This window comes from Caloenas nicobarica, chromosome 2, assembly GCF_036013445.1.
Source record: "Caloenas nicobarica isolate bCalNic1 chromosome 2, bCalNic1.hap1, whole genome shotgun sequence".
Classification (NCBI taxonomy): Eukaryota; Metazoa; Chordata; class Aves; order Columbiformes; family Columbidae; genus Caloenas; species Caloenas nicobarica.
The window spans coordinates 120049445-120064295 of NC_088246.1; the positions used below are offsets into that span (position 1 = coordinate 120049445).

The 14851-nt window shown below is 37.0% G+C and overlaps 1 protein-coding gene and 1 non-coding gene across 2 annotated transcripts in view; both read right to left on the reverse strand.

The window, feature by feature from the left end:
• CCDC178 (coiled-coil domain containing 178) overlaps nt 1-14851 on the reverse strand; it is a 167218-nt gene that overhangs the window by 129759 nt on the left and 22608 nt on the right. The window contains exons 9-11 of the mRNA XM_065630102.1: nt 13212-13307; nt 12949-13085; nt 3265-3448 (exon numbers count right to left, since the gene is read on the reverse strand). Of these exons, the coding sequence (XP_065486174.1) occupies nt 3265-3448; nt 12949-13085; nt 13212-13307 (417 nt within the window). The remainder of the gene's footprint in view (nt 1-3264; nt 3449-12948; nt 13086-13211; nt 13308-14851) is intronic.
• TRNAG-CCC (transfer RNA glycine (anticodon CCC)) lies at nt 6901-6971 on the reverse strand. Its single transcript has one exon. It is a non-coding gene; the product is annotated as a tRNA-Gly (tRNA).

Consider the following 14851-nt stretch of genomic DNA (forward strand, 5'->3'; position numbering starts at 1 on the left):
TCATGTATATATGTATGCTTTAAATTATTACGAATACAACATTTTTACTAATTTATGGCAACTATGACTAAATATAGAAATGTTATCTTAAAGCTGTTGACAGAATGGTCATTCTGCAAGTGGTAGGAATGGAGATATTCATTAATAAGGTCACTGAAGCAACTCAAATGGCGGGACCACTAGTACTGGCTTCATGTAGAAATTGCGCCAACAAGTAAACCAGAATATCTACAGAATGCAATTCCCTCTCTAACCATAAATGTATAGCTTTGAGACACATTTCTGTCTGACTACATGCCTGGGATGTTAACAGTATGACTTGTGAAGAAAGCTTAAGGGACAACAAAATCCAAAAAGTAACACTGTAGTCAAATTTTAAATTTTTTTAAAAATAAAAATTAGAGAAGTTTATTAAAAGCTTCATGAGGAACAGCTGAAAGAGTAGCATACTTGCAAGTCAAATGGCGATTTCTTACAGATATCATATTGGAAGCTCAAAACACATGCAAGTCAAGTTTTGACAGACACTTTGGAAATATCAAAAACAAAATCCATGCCACTAAACAGAAGAGAAGCTATCAGAAGCAAGACAAAAAAGTTGAAATTATGTCTAAAAAAATGAAAACAGAAAACATCCTGACCTTTCCCTATTTAAATCTAAAAATGCCATCAGGCAAGCTAAATGAGAGTTTTTGGAAAAATCTGCAAGGAACATAAAACAGGTCCTTTTCCAAACACATCTGATAGGAAGCCTGCTAGATGCAATGTAAGGCGAACAGATGATCAGAAGCACTTACAGACTTACCCTGAAGCACTCAGAAAACAGTATATGATAGAGGAAAAAAAAGCTCAAATTCCAAAGCACACCAAAAAAACCTTCAAAGCCCTGAGAAGCAAATTCATAATATGAATTATTATGGAAAAAATAGTTAGGTGACACACTGAAAATCTGATGCATAGGAGAGGACTCAGCATGACTGAGAAGCTGTGCCTCAAAATTCGTCAGTTTTCTGAAGGATTTAAGAAGTATGTTGAGAAGAGATATCTGGGTGATAGTCAGCAACACTATGGAAAATGGGACATTTTTAGGAATGAAATAGTAAAACCAGCTGGATTTTTAATTTACTGAGGACAAAATTCAATGAAGGTTCATGCATGTTTGTACATTAGGACAAAGCCCTCACTTCATAAAATGCTAGACTCTGAGCTGTCTAGTAACCTAAAAGGAACCAGATCATGGACAATATAATGCTCCACTGCATTTAAAAGAATAAATCTACTGTTAGGAACTATTATGAAAGGAATAGAGAACGAACCAAAAGTCATTGTTATACCACTATATACGCCCAAGAGGTGTCTGCATATTGAATGCTCTGTGCTCTGTCCCAATAATAACAGAACTGGAAGACAGAACTGGATGACAGACATGGGACAGTTTCCATTCATTACATAAGTTAATGGATCTTTCGCTTGAAAAAGAGGAAGAATATGATAAAAGCCTACAAAGTCATGTGTGACATCTAGGAAGTGAATATGGAATGACTGACCAATACGTCCTTGAAAGTAAGAACCAGGGCACTATATGAAGATAGTACCTGCTAGGCAGAAAACAAAGAAACAAAGTAATTTTTCACATAACACATGAAAAAACTGTTGAAGTCCTTATCACAGAATGTTGTGGATATCAAAAATCCAAAATGTGATTGTAAAATTAATGGAAGAAAAATTCATAAATTCTAAATTAATTTTTAATAGAGGGAAAATATAAATTAAGACACAAAAAATGGGATGTAAGACAGCAAATAAGCTGGGTTTTGCCTGAATCACTTCCAAAATACTAATTTCTTAGACTAATGTTTAACGCCCCTTAAATATTTAAACCATAAGAAGAAACATAGTCACTTCCACTGATTTTATAGTTGAACAAGCATTTGTGTAAATATTTCAGCACACAAGACTGAGAATGTGGGAAAAAAAATGTTGCTTGGCAAATTTATACACGAACAAGACAGAAAAGTCACACACATTTAATATTAAAACATATGGCTATAAACCAGCATAACATACCAAAAAGACAATTTGTAGGACAAAACTACATGGCGCAAATTCAGATATTGACAGGAATATAAATTTGATCCAAGAGAAGACAACCTGACGCTATGAAAGGCCTTAACAAATGCAAAACTGACTCACTCCTATTATTCTGAAAACACCTCTGAGGTTTCTCTGGCTCAGGTTTTACTATTTTTTTATCTTGGCTCTATAAGCTTTATAACTGACTCTGTCTTAAATCACATCCGACAATTCCTCCTTTCTTTTTAGAAGCAGAGTCTGCTACTTGGACATACCTTTGGCAAGCAGGTAGGTGAAAAGGAAGGCAGGAAGCATGTGGAGTGCGTAATATACCAATGCCCACTATAACCAGGGAAGTACCATTAATGTTCTTAATTTTACTGATTAGAAGTTAGGAAATCCTAAAATTATTACTGGAAATAAAACAATGAAAGTCTTTCCTTCCAGGCAGTCTGTACTTTACATAAAGCAGAAGATCGCTAGTGAAGAATATGCAAAATACCATTGATTAGCTCCCTGGTATAAAAAGACTCTTGAAAAGTCCCCATACTATTTTCTTTCCGTATTTCTGAATGATTAATCTTACACCCTGCAATAAAACTGATCCTAAACGCTGTATGCCTATGTACAATATTATTAAGAATTATGTAAAATGAAAAAACAGAAATATTCTAAGTCTTGTAAGCCTTCATAATCACAGCAAGGCTTCTACATAAAGATGAACAAAAATTTAAATTCTAGATAACTAATGACATCTAAAAGATCATTAAATAATTATTCTAATGTAGTATTTAATTCATAATGGTTACATTTAGCATCAAATAAAACTACATTGATTTATGAATTCTTCTAATAATTTGGTTACATAAAGAAACGGATTGTTATTTGTTAGTATTCATTTTAAATCACTAAGGGATAAAAAAATCCTTGTATGGTTGCGAATATTTAATGTGTTAACTTTACTTTTTAGTCTGCCATTACCTGTGACCATCTAGCAACAAGTTTATTTTCTCTTTCAGAGTCTACTGTTATTTGCCATTTTTCAAGTGTTTTAAAATACACAGCTACAATCATAAGATTTAAATTATTATTTTTTTAATATTAGGTTGATTGCCCAATAATTCTCTGATACAAATATAATTATTTTCCATTCTTACACTCTAAAAAATGAACTTAAATTAAAAAATATACCTTGAAAGAGACTTCTTCCTCAGTTTTGTTTTTTTTTAAGTCCAAATACTTTGTGCTTTTTTCACTGTAGGACAATGCTGCATTATAGAGATCTTCATTTAGTCTTTCTATTCGCTCTTCAATCTCACACATGCTTTTGCAGGCAGTTTTGATTTCTGACTGATACACCTCCTGTTTTCTTGAGCTGTTGAAACAAACCAGAAAATTTTACAGTTCTTTTTATAAAGTATATTTAAAAAAATGAAAGTAAAACCCATTATTTAGTAAGTAAAGCTGAAACATTTAAAATCAAAAGCAGTATTTTATCATCCTGGTATTTGATGCTGAAAACGCCAGGCTCATACTTTTTAAAGATTTTAAAGTCTCTTTATTCATGAGTATAAGCCCTGATAGTTCATTGATATCAAACAATTACATGTATCCTTTTCTGAGGTTGGAAGGGACTTCTGGAGTTCATCTGGTCCAACTAACTTGCTCAAGCAAGGCCACCTAGACACAGTTGCCAAGGACCATGTCCAGATGCCTTTTGAGTATCTCCAGGGATGGAGAATCCACAACCTGCATCGGCAACCAGTGCCAGTGTTTGGCCACCCTCACAGTGAAAAAGTGTTTCTTGATGTTCATACAAGCCTCCTGTATTTTGGTTTGTACCTATTGCCTCTCGTCTTGTCACTGGGCACTACTGACAAGAGTCTGGCTCCATTCTCTCCATATATTCCCTTCAGGTATTTATATACATTCTTAAGATCACCCTTGAGCCTTCTCTTCTCCAGGCTGAACAGTCCCAGTTCTCTCAGTCTTTCCTCATAGGAGAGATGCTCCAGTCCCTTCATCATCTTCATGGTTCTTGGTTGGACTCTCTCTAGGATGTCCATGTCTCTCTTGTGCTGGGGAGCCCAGAACTGGACACAGTGCTGCAGGTGCGGTCTCATCAGTTCTGAGTAGAGGGAAAGGATCACTTGCTTCAATATACTGGTAATATTCCTCCCAATGCAGCCCAGGATGCCATTAGCCTTCTTTGCAGCAAGTGCACTTTGCTGGCTCATGTTCAATTTGGTGTCCACCAGGACCCCCCAGGGCCTATTCTGCCAAGCTGTTTTCCAACAGAGTAGCCCCCAGCATATATTGGTGCCTGGTGTTGTTCTTCCCTAGGACTTTGCACTCCTCCTTTTTAAACTTCATAGGTTCCTTTGGGCCCGTTTCTCCAACCTGTCAAGGTCCCTCTGTATGGGCAGCACAGCCCTCCAGTGTATCAGTCACTTCTAGTTTGGTGTCATCAGAAAACTTTCTGAGGGTACCCTCTGCCTCGTCATCCAGATCATTAATGAAGATGTTAAACAGGACTGGACCCAATATTGACCCCTGGGGTACATTGCTAGTTACTGGACTCCAACTTGTCTTTGTGCCACTGAGCGTGACCTTCTGGGCTTGGCCATTCAGTCAGTTTTTAATCCACCTCAGTCTTTGTCCATCTAGCCTGTACATCAGCAGCTTCTCTATGAGTATCTGATTAGGAGACAGCGTCAAAAGCCTTACTGAAGTCCAGGTAGGCAATATCCACTGCTCTCCCCTCATCTACCAGGCCAGTCGTTTCACCATGGAAAATTATCAGCCTCGTCAAGCATGATGTCCCTTTGCTGAATCCATGCTGACTATTCCCAATGACCCTCTTGTCCTTGTGAAATGTGCCTGGAAAATGGTTTCCAAGATTAGCCGATCCATCACTTTCCCAGGGACTGAGGTGAGGCTGACCAGCCTGTAGTTCCCTGGGTTTGTCTTCTTGCCTTTCTTGAACAAACGAGTGACATTTGTGTTCCTCCAGTCCTGAAGCACTTCTTCCTGTCACTCAAAGATTATTGAGAGTGGCCTCACAATGACATCAGCAAGCTCCCTCAGCACTTGTGGGTGCATCCCATTGGGACCCATGTCCAGTTCGCTTAAATAGTCCCTGACCTAATCCTCTTCCACCAAGGTCTTTCTTGCTTCAGCCTTTCCCCCAGGTGTCTGGGACCTGGGAGTCCTCAAGGGTGGGTCTTGCTAATAAAGACCGAGGGAGAGAAGGCATTCAGTACTTCACCCTTTTCCATGTTCTGTGTCATCAGGTTCCCCTCTTCCTCCTAGGTTACTGTCCCTGCTTCCACCTTCTGTATGCCTCCTTTTTTTGTCTGAGTTTTGCTGGGATCTCCATGTTCATCCATGCAGGCCTTCTGGCATTTTTGCCTGACTTCCTACTCATTGGAATGGACTGTTCTTGAGCTTGAAGGAGGTGATCCTTGAATATTAACCAGTTTTTTGGTCCACTCTTCCCAAATATAATATAAAACTGTCAATTTTAGATGAGAAGAAAGTGGCAAAAACAGCCCCTTTATCTGAAAGAGCTGAAATTGGTCACACAGTCTCAGTTCATCTGTCTTATAATAAATGACTATGTCCAAAGTACTTCATACCAGTGCACTGGTACAGGTGAGTCATACAGCTGGTGAATTCAAATTCCTGAGTATGTTGCTACTTGCAGAACTTTTAGGTCACATAAAATAATTTTAATTTATTTGCATTCAAACAAACTTTCAGTAGAAGTGAACTGTTTAACAGAGGTGAAGTTAAAATACCATTTGTTTAGACTATCAGATTACATAGCAAAACCCAAACTGAATCAAGTACAAAAAATCTACAGGTAAACATTGGTATTACTTTGACTGACAATATACAACCTCTGTATCATCAGAACTTAATGTTCTGCAATGGAATGTTTCTTTGTAGAAGAATGGGATCACTGAAACATAAACTTTTAACTACCACTGAGTATTTGCCTAATTAGAATTACAAACCTAAATGATATTGTAAAGATTTTCTGTTTCTGATACTTAATCTGCAAACCCACAACAGGTTGGCACCGATCACACATTTCCTTAGCTGAATTAGTGGCCAGAATATCTCTCACAAAGATCAGCTCCATTAATACAAGGTGTCATTTGCTTAGTTCAAAGAAGGAAACATATTTCATCTTACAAAACCCAAAGATTTCTAACCAGACAGGGACTAAACTTCATGGATTACTTCATACACACACACATACACATACACACACACACAACTCTACACATGCCTATAGCATCTTAATTTCCCTTCCCAAAATTCAAGTAATACAGAAGTTCAAAGCAACAGAACAGAAAACTATATCTGCATATATCTTGATGAACTATACCTAACATATACCATGTATGCATTATGTGTTACAATTGCCCTTTCCTTATTAACAGATTGCCCATAACTAAACTCAACTAACTGTGATTCCCAAGCACTTGACCAATCTGATTAAGAGCTCAGTCCCAATAGAACTGAAACTGCAATATGATATTTCCAAAATGCAAAACATGACCCAGAGGCTTCAGAAATGTCACACACCTCATGACTGACTGATTTACATAAATGCATATACAAGCATTTTTCAAAGATATCGCAGAAGGTGTAATAGCCCTACCAAAAACCTGAGATCTAGGTGAAGCAGGAGGGACTACTTTTACCACCTGTCACTGTTGTAAGTACAGATTTACTGTGGTAGCTCAAGGAGGCTTGATTATTCAGGAGTTGTAGGGCTACAGTGACTGTGCAAGACAGGAGATGGCAAACTTTCTGTGCACCAGCCGGGAATCGAACCCGGGTCACAAGAATGGGAATCTTGCATGATACCACTACACCACTGGTGCTTCCTGCAACATCTAATTAATCAAATCACCCTGGGCTTCCCCAGGATCCAAGGTGTTGCATAGTCACTTATCAATTTAAACAATCTTTAAATACATAGGATTTCCAGCCCTTTTGTTCAGCTGCTGAGACAAAATGATCTTGCATAGATCTAAAAGATCTTATTCCCTGTGAATTAAAACACTTGTGACGATCAAGATCTACTACGATCATGTTAGGAAAAATATAGCCAAGAGTACACATGTGAACAGCTCAGATCTCCCCTGGATGATAGTGATCAAAGATGATAATAAAGAGCAACAGAGATTTTTTGGCTGAAGGGAGGCAATATGAAAGCCAATGTGCTCTAGTACTTCCAAGTCTAAGACTATTTAGTCAGGAGCCATCTCATTAACTAATAATAGTTCTACACTTTAGATTTCCACAAGTCTGCTCTGTCACACACTGGTTACACTTTCCTGCACAACAGTGAGGTTGACAATGGGATAAATAGAAACCAACAATAACAACGTGAGTAGTAACCAGGGTTGTGACATAACCATGACGTATGTGAGTTATATCTGTAAGTGGATTACCAGTTACAGACAGACTGATGAAGGAGGTCAAGAAAACAATGCTATGAAGAATTGGCGGCAAATGAGGAATTTGTGAAGGTACACTATGTGATGCCTTGAGACCAAACACCAAATACTTAGGTGGGATCAGAAGTAATTACAATGCTCTACCCAGCAAAGAGGGGTTCAAGGATATTCTGACTACCAGGTGAGAGTTCCACTGTAAATCTGTCCCTGAACAAAAAATTTCCATACACCTTTGGTAATGGTTTCTGGTTAGTTATGACAGAGCTTCTGAATCCTATAGTCTCAGATAACACTGATTTAAACTATTCAGACCACAGCTACATCACTTTCAAAAGAGAAAGTTTTTCTACAAATGGTCTTGTGACCTGATTTTGAAACAGGTCTCATTAATTATTTCATCAGAGATAGATGACTTGATTTAGCAAATTCCGCATGCAAATACAAATACAAATCACTTGCTTCAACACATACAGTTCTCCTAATTAAGCAATTTTAATATTTCCTTATGCCCCATAACATCTTCGTATGAACAGTACTTAGAGTAGACTCTGTAGGAAAAATAATTACCTACCAGAAACAAATTACCTGAAGAAAATAACACATATTCTAAAATACTGACAAAAGGTCACTGGGCAACTAACTACTCACTTTCCCTGGGGAAGTTTTGAAACAGGCAAGATTGGAAACCCTAAAAATATATTCTTCTGATTGTTCCTTAAAATGGGTATAACTAATGTTTTGGGGAAGACAGTGACTAAATGGCTTCACAAATTCCTTCCAAAATATCTATGATTGTAAAAAGACTTAAATATCAAAATGCCAAGGCCAAAAGAGCAATTCATCTGAATAGTGCAAAGCAAGTAAATCTGCGCTGAAGCTGGAAAGAAATGAAAGGAACCAAACAATGACTGTTCCACTCTGATTTCCTATACCTTTCATGTGGAGCAAAATTGTTTTGATGCATACAAGGCTACCCACAAATCTGGAGGTAAAAACACTCCAAGCATGGATGCAAGAGGAACATAATATTCCAAGCAGAAAAGCAAGTGGACTATAGCTGAAAGAACTATGGTTCTTCAGTGCATGTGTTCCACACTCCACTCTACATACTCATGTTGAAAATTTTATCACAGCTTCTGCAGCTTACTCAGGAACTCCCCATTTGAGAACCATACAAGTTTTTCATTTTTCTTTTCCTAAGCCTTCATACATTTTGTAAGTGAGCATGGCATGTGGACCTGAGATTTTTTGATCTAAGAGTGTCTGTAAGATGTATGTATTCAGCCATTACATGTCAGGTCAAATGCGTTTGTTTTCCTCAGCTTCTTTCATCCAAGATGCTTAACAACACAGATGGGAGGTGAATCTTGATATGGGCAACAAATCCCAAAGTATTTCAGTAATTGGAACTTTTTTCCCCAGCTAAATACTTGTTTGCATAAACTTTATATTTTAGATCCTTCTAAGCTCAATCACAAGTCACCTGAAGATAGGTCTTGGAATACTTCAGGATTTTTTTTTTGCCAAAAGCAACATTATTTCTGGATGCTTCTGCACAGCACTCAGTATCAGTGTGTGTGAAGATGTCCTCACAAATGCCATAATATAATTTGAAGTACACTTATGATTATAAAAGCAGGCTTGTTTCAATGGTCTCATAGAAGACATTGGGACAATATGACATCCATTTTAGAAAACGGATATCTTACCAAGAAAGAGCACAGGAATTTTTTTAAATGACTAATTCCTTGTAAGAAGAGATAAGGATTTTACATTTATTGATAGGAAGATGTTTATACACTGGATCAAGAAAACTTGTAAGCCAACTGACCGGTTCATGTAATAAGGCAACTTGAGAAAAAAAAATTCGAAAAAAAAGCCATACACAGTATAGAGGGTATCAGCTAACACAGTATGGATGTCTCTGTGGGTTTTTTGGTTGGTTGGTTGCTTTTTTGTTGTTTTTGGGTTTTGTTTTTGTTTTTGTTTTTTTCATTAATGCAAACAGTACTCAAGAAGATTCAGTGGTGAACAAGTCAGAAATGGATTGAACAGTGTTCCCATCATGGTCATGAGCAATAAGTTTAAGTCTCTCTATGAAATCAGATCTTTAGTAACAGAAAACATCTTCCCCAATTTCTTCAGATCTGTGTGTTGGTAAAGCAGAAAAGAGATTTCACTGGGCTGGAGGTGGGAAGAGACTACCACATAGTGAAAACAAAGGAGCTGACTAGCAACTAAAACTCCTTCAGATCTAGTAAGAAAATCATTATTATAACAACATAAAACTCTATGACCTTTCTGACCATGTAATCTATGTTGCTAAATACATATTAACAAATAAATCAATTACTAGAAAATAGTAAGATCAAACCAGTGAGAATTAATGAGAAACAAGAGGGTAAGAAAAAACAGCCAACAGATGATCCTCAGGTTCAATGCAAGTGTAAAAAGATGTCTACAGTCTTGACAATGGCAAGATATTGGTAACAAAACTGTTTGGACAGGTGGGGATAATGACATGTTAGTGACAAGTCCAATCTTACTTTGAGGATAATTCTGAGCAGCAGTGAAGCTCAGAATAGGTATGGAATCCCTTGGACAGGTTTACTGGGTCTGGCTCAGATGGAGTTAACTTTCTTTATAGCAGCCTGCATGGTGCTGTGTTTTGGATTAGTGGCTAAAACAGCATTGGTACCACACTAGTATTTTGGCTATTACTGAACAGTGTTTGCACTTTCTCTTTTTTAAGACATTTGAGACCTTCCTCTAAGTTACTACTGCAAGAACACTTTCCCTTCTTATCTGACAGTCACCACAGAAGACAGGTTTGGGGAAGCTTAATGAAATTGGCACTTCATAGTGGTTTTTATCCAGCTTGTACAGGACTATTTAGACTGCATGTGCCCCTAAAATCTCAGGTGATCATGAGATGCACTTCTTGCATGTACCACATGTTTTAAATAGGAAAGATACACAACTAAGCTTTCTAGGAAGAGTGTTAGAAGACAATTCTCTATCTTCTTGCAGACCAGTAGGAGTTGGGCAGTCACTCACTTTTCAGTCCTGTTGAAGTAACATGTCAAGACTCTGTTAGCATACAACTGAATGAAACAAGCACTGCAAATCTTAGACTGAGACAATGTGTTGATTTTAAGAATCACATTCAGATGGAATATAGCAATTAAATACAATACAGCAATTCTTCCCTAATACAAAAGACCATAAAGAGATCACAAGGTACTCAGGAAGGAAAACAAAAAATAAAACATAATTATATTGAGACAGTTTGTGAGAGGCTACAAAAGGCTCGAAGTATCAGACTAATGATCTGATATGCAAAATATTTCCAATATAAAGCAAGACATTAGTGGCAGATCAAAGGAAAAGGTTTCTGAGCAGAAGAAAACATCCTGCCTCTTTCATAGCACTTAATAGTAGGCTGCCCAAGAGAACTATAGTTAGTTATAGCCTTTGTGTAAAACACTCCTTACTCAGTCAAGAAGTCCAAAAAGATAAGAGGGAATTTTCAAATAAAAAGTCCTGTTAACAGAGTTCTTCCCTTGTGCTTCCACTCAGTAACACATAAGAGGAATGCATGCAACTTCTCATTTTTAGGAGGGATTAGCAATTCCTTTCTCCCTTAAGAACTAACATCTTTCATGCTAGGACAGTGGTTTTGAAATTAGAATTGAGAGGGTGTTGCGGATCTATGAAATAGCATTCCAGAAAAGCCTTCTAAGAGTTAACTTAAATTATAATAAAGCAATGTACAGAAATCTGGGATTATATCAGGCTGACTAAGGATCTTGTTTTTCCAGTGAAGCAAGATTTAAAAGGTAATTCTTCTGAATTAATGTTTTTCTTTAAAAATACTTAAAGTGAACTTCTATATTCAGGTTCTACTCATTGTTTCCTGGGACTAGATTAAATAGCAGTTTAAAAAGATATTTCCCCTTCAAAGGATGTTTACAGATCATCCTTTGAAGACATAAATAACTGAGCTTCTAGAATCCTTCATTACTCTGAACTTGTCATAACCATTCTCTGGGCCTTGAATCTGAACTTTCGTATGCATTTCTTGAACTCCTGAACAGGTGGAAGGACAATAATCAGGACACACTTACAACAATACAAATTATATATGAAATAGAGAATGCTCAAAGGATTTTTCTTGTGAACTTGTCCAGTCTTTCTAAGATGCCTGTAAAGTTTTAGTGTACAAGATGGTCTCAAGTAATAACGCTTCCCAAACCTATTTTCTGAGAACTCCCCTCTCTCTCTCCTTATATTCTGCATTTGCCTGAACATGTTCCTACAAATCTGAGTTTCTTCCTTCAGCCTATCAGTTAATACTTCCACCATGGGCAAGCTCTCTCTCTATTGTCTTACATGTATGATGAAATAAAAGTTCTAATCCATCAAAAAAAAAGTCAAGGAAATTGAAAATAATAAATCTGTAAAGCTACAGCAGTAATTCTAAAATGTTCTAATAATCCAAATAAATAGTTCAGTCTACATCAGAGCTAATGAAGTCTGATTTCTCACCCATTTGTGTCCCATCGTTGATGTACTTTGGTATGTAAGGTATGAGCTCCAACTTAGGGCATTATTAAGGAGTATGCACATCCTTCCTCCTCTCTTTCATCTTTTTATCTCCTCCCTTTTTCCTACATCGCTGGTATGGATTTTTTTGGGTCTAGTAAAGAATGTTTTCATGCTGACAGGATGTCTGTATTCAACTCAGTCATCAATTTCTACAAAACTTATAAGAAACTAACTACTTTCAGCAACATTTCAGTTGACTTTGCTGAAACCAGACAATAAAATCCAAAGTTACTGGGGACATAAAGAAGATAACCTGTCAGATACAGAAAACCAGCATAAACCTAGTGTCCAAAGGAAGAAGGAACAAATAATTTATTTTATTTGCTGTTACATTACAAATGCACTTAAAATATTATGTACAGTTAGCTATTTGGAATCAATAAAAGAAGAAGCTACAAAAGATGTGTGCAGAACGTCTTACAAGAATACAAAGAAGATAGAGAAAAACTGTATTTCAGATTCTATGTTTATAACAATCATATACGAAAAAAAATACAAATACAATTCATGAAAGTTTTTAGCAAAATGTTTTGGGGGCTGAGGTCTCTGTTAACATACAGAGAATTTCAGAATCTTCCTCATTTTGTTGTCTAAGTAGGTATCTTGTGTTTTGCAGAATTTTAACAAGTGAAGGGCAAAAAAAATTAGATGATCGATTTCAGCCTGAAATTATTTTTAATTATTGAAATGTTATATTACAGACAGACTTAAAAGCAAGATTCACTTTTATAGGCATGATTTCAGTGAAAAAAAAAATGCTTGCTTCCTATATTTATATTGCAGGCATTACCTATGTCTGAAATTGTTCAAAAACTCTTCATTTTCTCTTTCAAGTTCTTCATTTCCATGTTTCAAGATGTTCAATGGTTCACTAATATTGAGAAGTTTTCGCTTTATACTCTGTAGATCTCTTTCCCTGGTGGATTTCTAATGAACAGTAAAATATCAAGAGACACCTTTAGTACTAGTTGAAATTATTTGAGGCCAACATAGAAAATGCAAGTATGCAAGCATTTTTTTTACTTTATTTCTATAAAAACAATTAAAACTTACTAATTCTTCCACAGCTTTAACCACTTCAGAATAAGCATCTGATATTTTTCTGCTCTCATGTCCTTGGGCAGCTAGTTTATTATTCAAATTGTTTACCTAGAAAATATGTGTAAAGTTAGTAATACAAATACGTCCTATATTTCTTTGTAATAATTCAACAATATATTTAAAAAATAAATTTAAAAGGAAGGCTGTTAAACAGTAACTAGAGATATTTCATGCTACAGTATTCATGTGCACGTTGCCCTTGCGATGTATCCTTGAAGAATCTTTAGACTACACACTCACAGCCTGCTAATTCGTATGTGACATATATGGTATAATTAAGCAGAATACCTTAAGTTCCTCCCAGCCTCAAGATTTTCCTTAATATCTCAATATACCTATTGACTTAATACAGAGACTCAGTGATGGATCAATCACTGGAGCTTAAGGAAAAATGAGGATGTTAGGGAAGTAAGCATCTACAGGATAAGGAAAACATCTAAAGTGGCTTTAGATAGATAAAGGTATGCCTGCCCACATCGACCCTAATGAACTTCATTGCCCTCACTTCTCTTTCCTTTGCAAAGGTTGAAACACCATAGCTACCCTGGCAGAACTCACCTATACAATCCCCATGGAGATGTGGGTCTATCCAGAATATCACAGAATCACAGAATCATAGAATCACAGAATGTTAGGGACTGGAAAGGACCTCAAAAGATCATGTAGTCCAATCCCCCTCCCGGAGCAGGAGCACCCAGATGAGGCTGCACAGGAAGGTGTCCAGGCAGGGTTTGAATGTCTGCAGAGAAGGAGAATCCACAACCCCCCTGGGCAGCCTGTTCCAGGGTTCTGTCACCCTCACTGAGAAGAAGTTTCTTCTCAAATTTAAGTGGAACCTCTTGTGTTCCAGTTTGAATCCATTACCCCTTGTCCTTTCATTGGTTGTCACCGAGAAGAGCCTGGCTCCATCCTCGTGACACTCACCCTTTATATATTTATAAACATTAATGAGGTCTCTCCTCAGTCTTCTCTTCTCCAAACTAAAGAGACCCAGCTCCCTCAGCCTCTCCTCATAAGGGAGATGGACAATATGACTGGACAATGTGCCCAGGCAGGATCGGGATTGATAAACATGTTAGCATACGGACAGAAAATACATGTGGGAAGATCAGGACAGAATTAGGATACAGGGACTCTAAATGGCATGCAACTTCTTACTGCTATTTCAAGAACTTGATGAAGAGCAGATTTACAAAAGATGCTTTGTGACTGTGTCCCAGCAGCTAAGGAGGGAAACAATCCAGGCTTTGTTTTGTTATCTTGTCCAGAATGTCATAGCTGTGTTGTATTTCGCTAGGATTCTGCCGGTTGTCCTTGTATGGCTGTACCTTCCAAACTAGTTGGGGACTGAAGGTCCTAACCTGAAAGGTTTGGGATTATAGAATATGTTCTGTGAAGAAGAACTGCAAAGAAGCACCTTTAATAATCTAGAAAAATGAGTTTAAAAAGCAAATTGCTAAGTCTTTCACTCTGTAAAATATTCTATGAAATATGGTTCGGGGGAAGTGTGAGAAAGACAAAGAAATTGGTTACATCCACAGGGAAAAAATCCCCAACAGGTTAAATATGAGCAAAACATCCCAGTTTTTAAA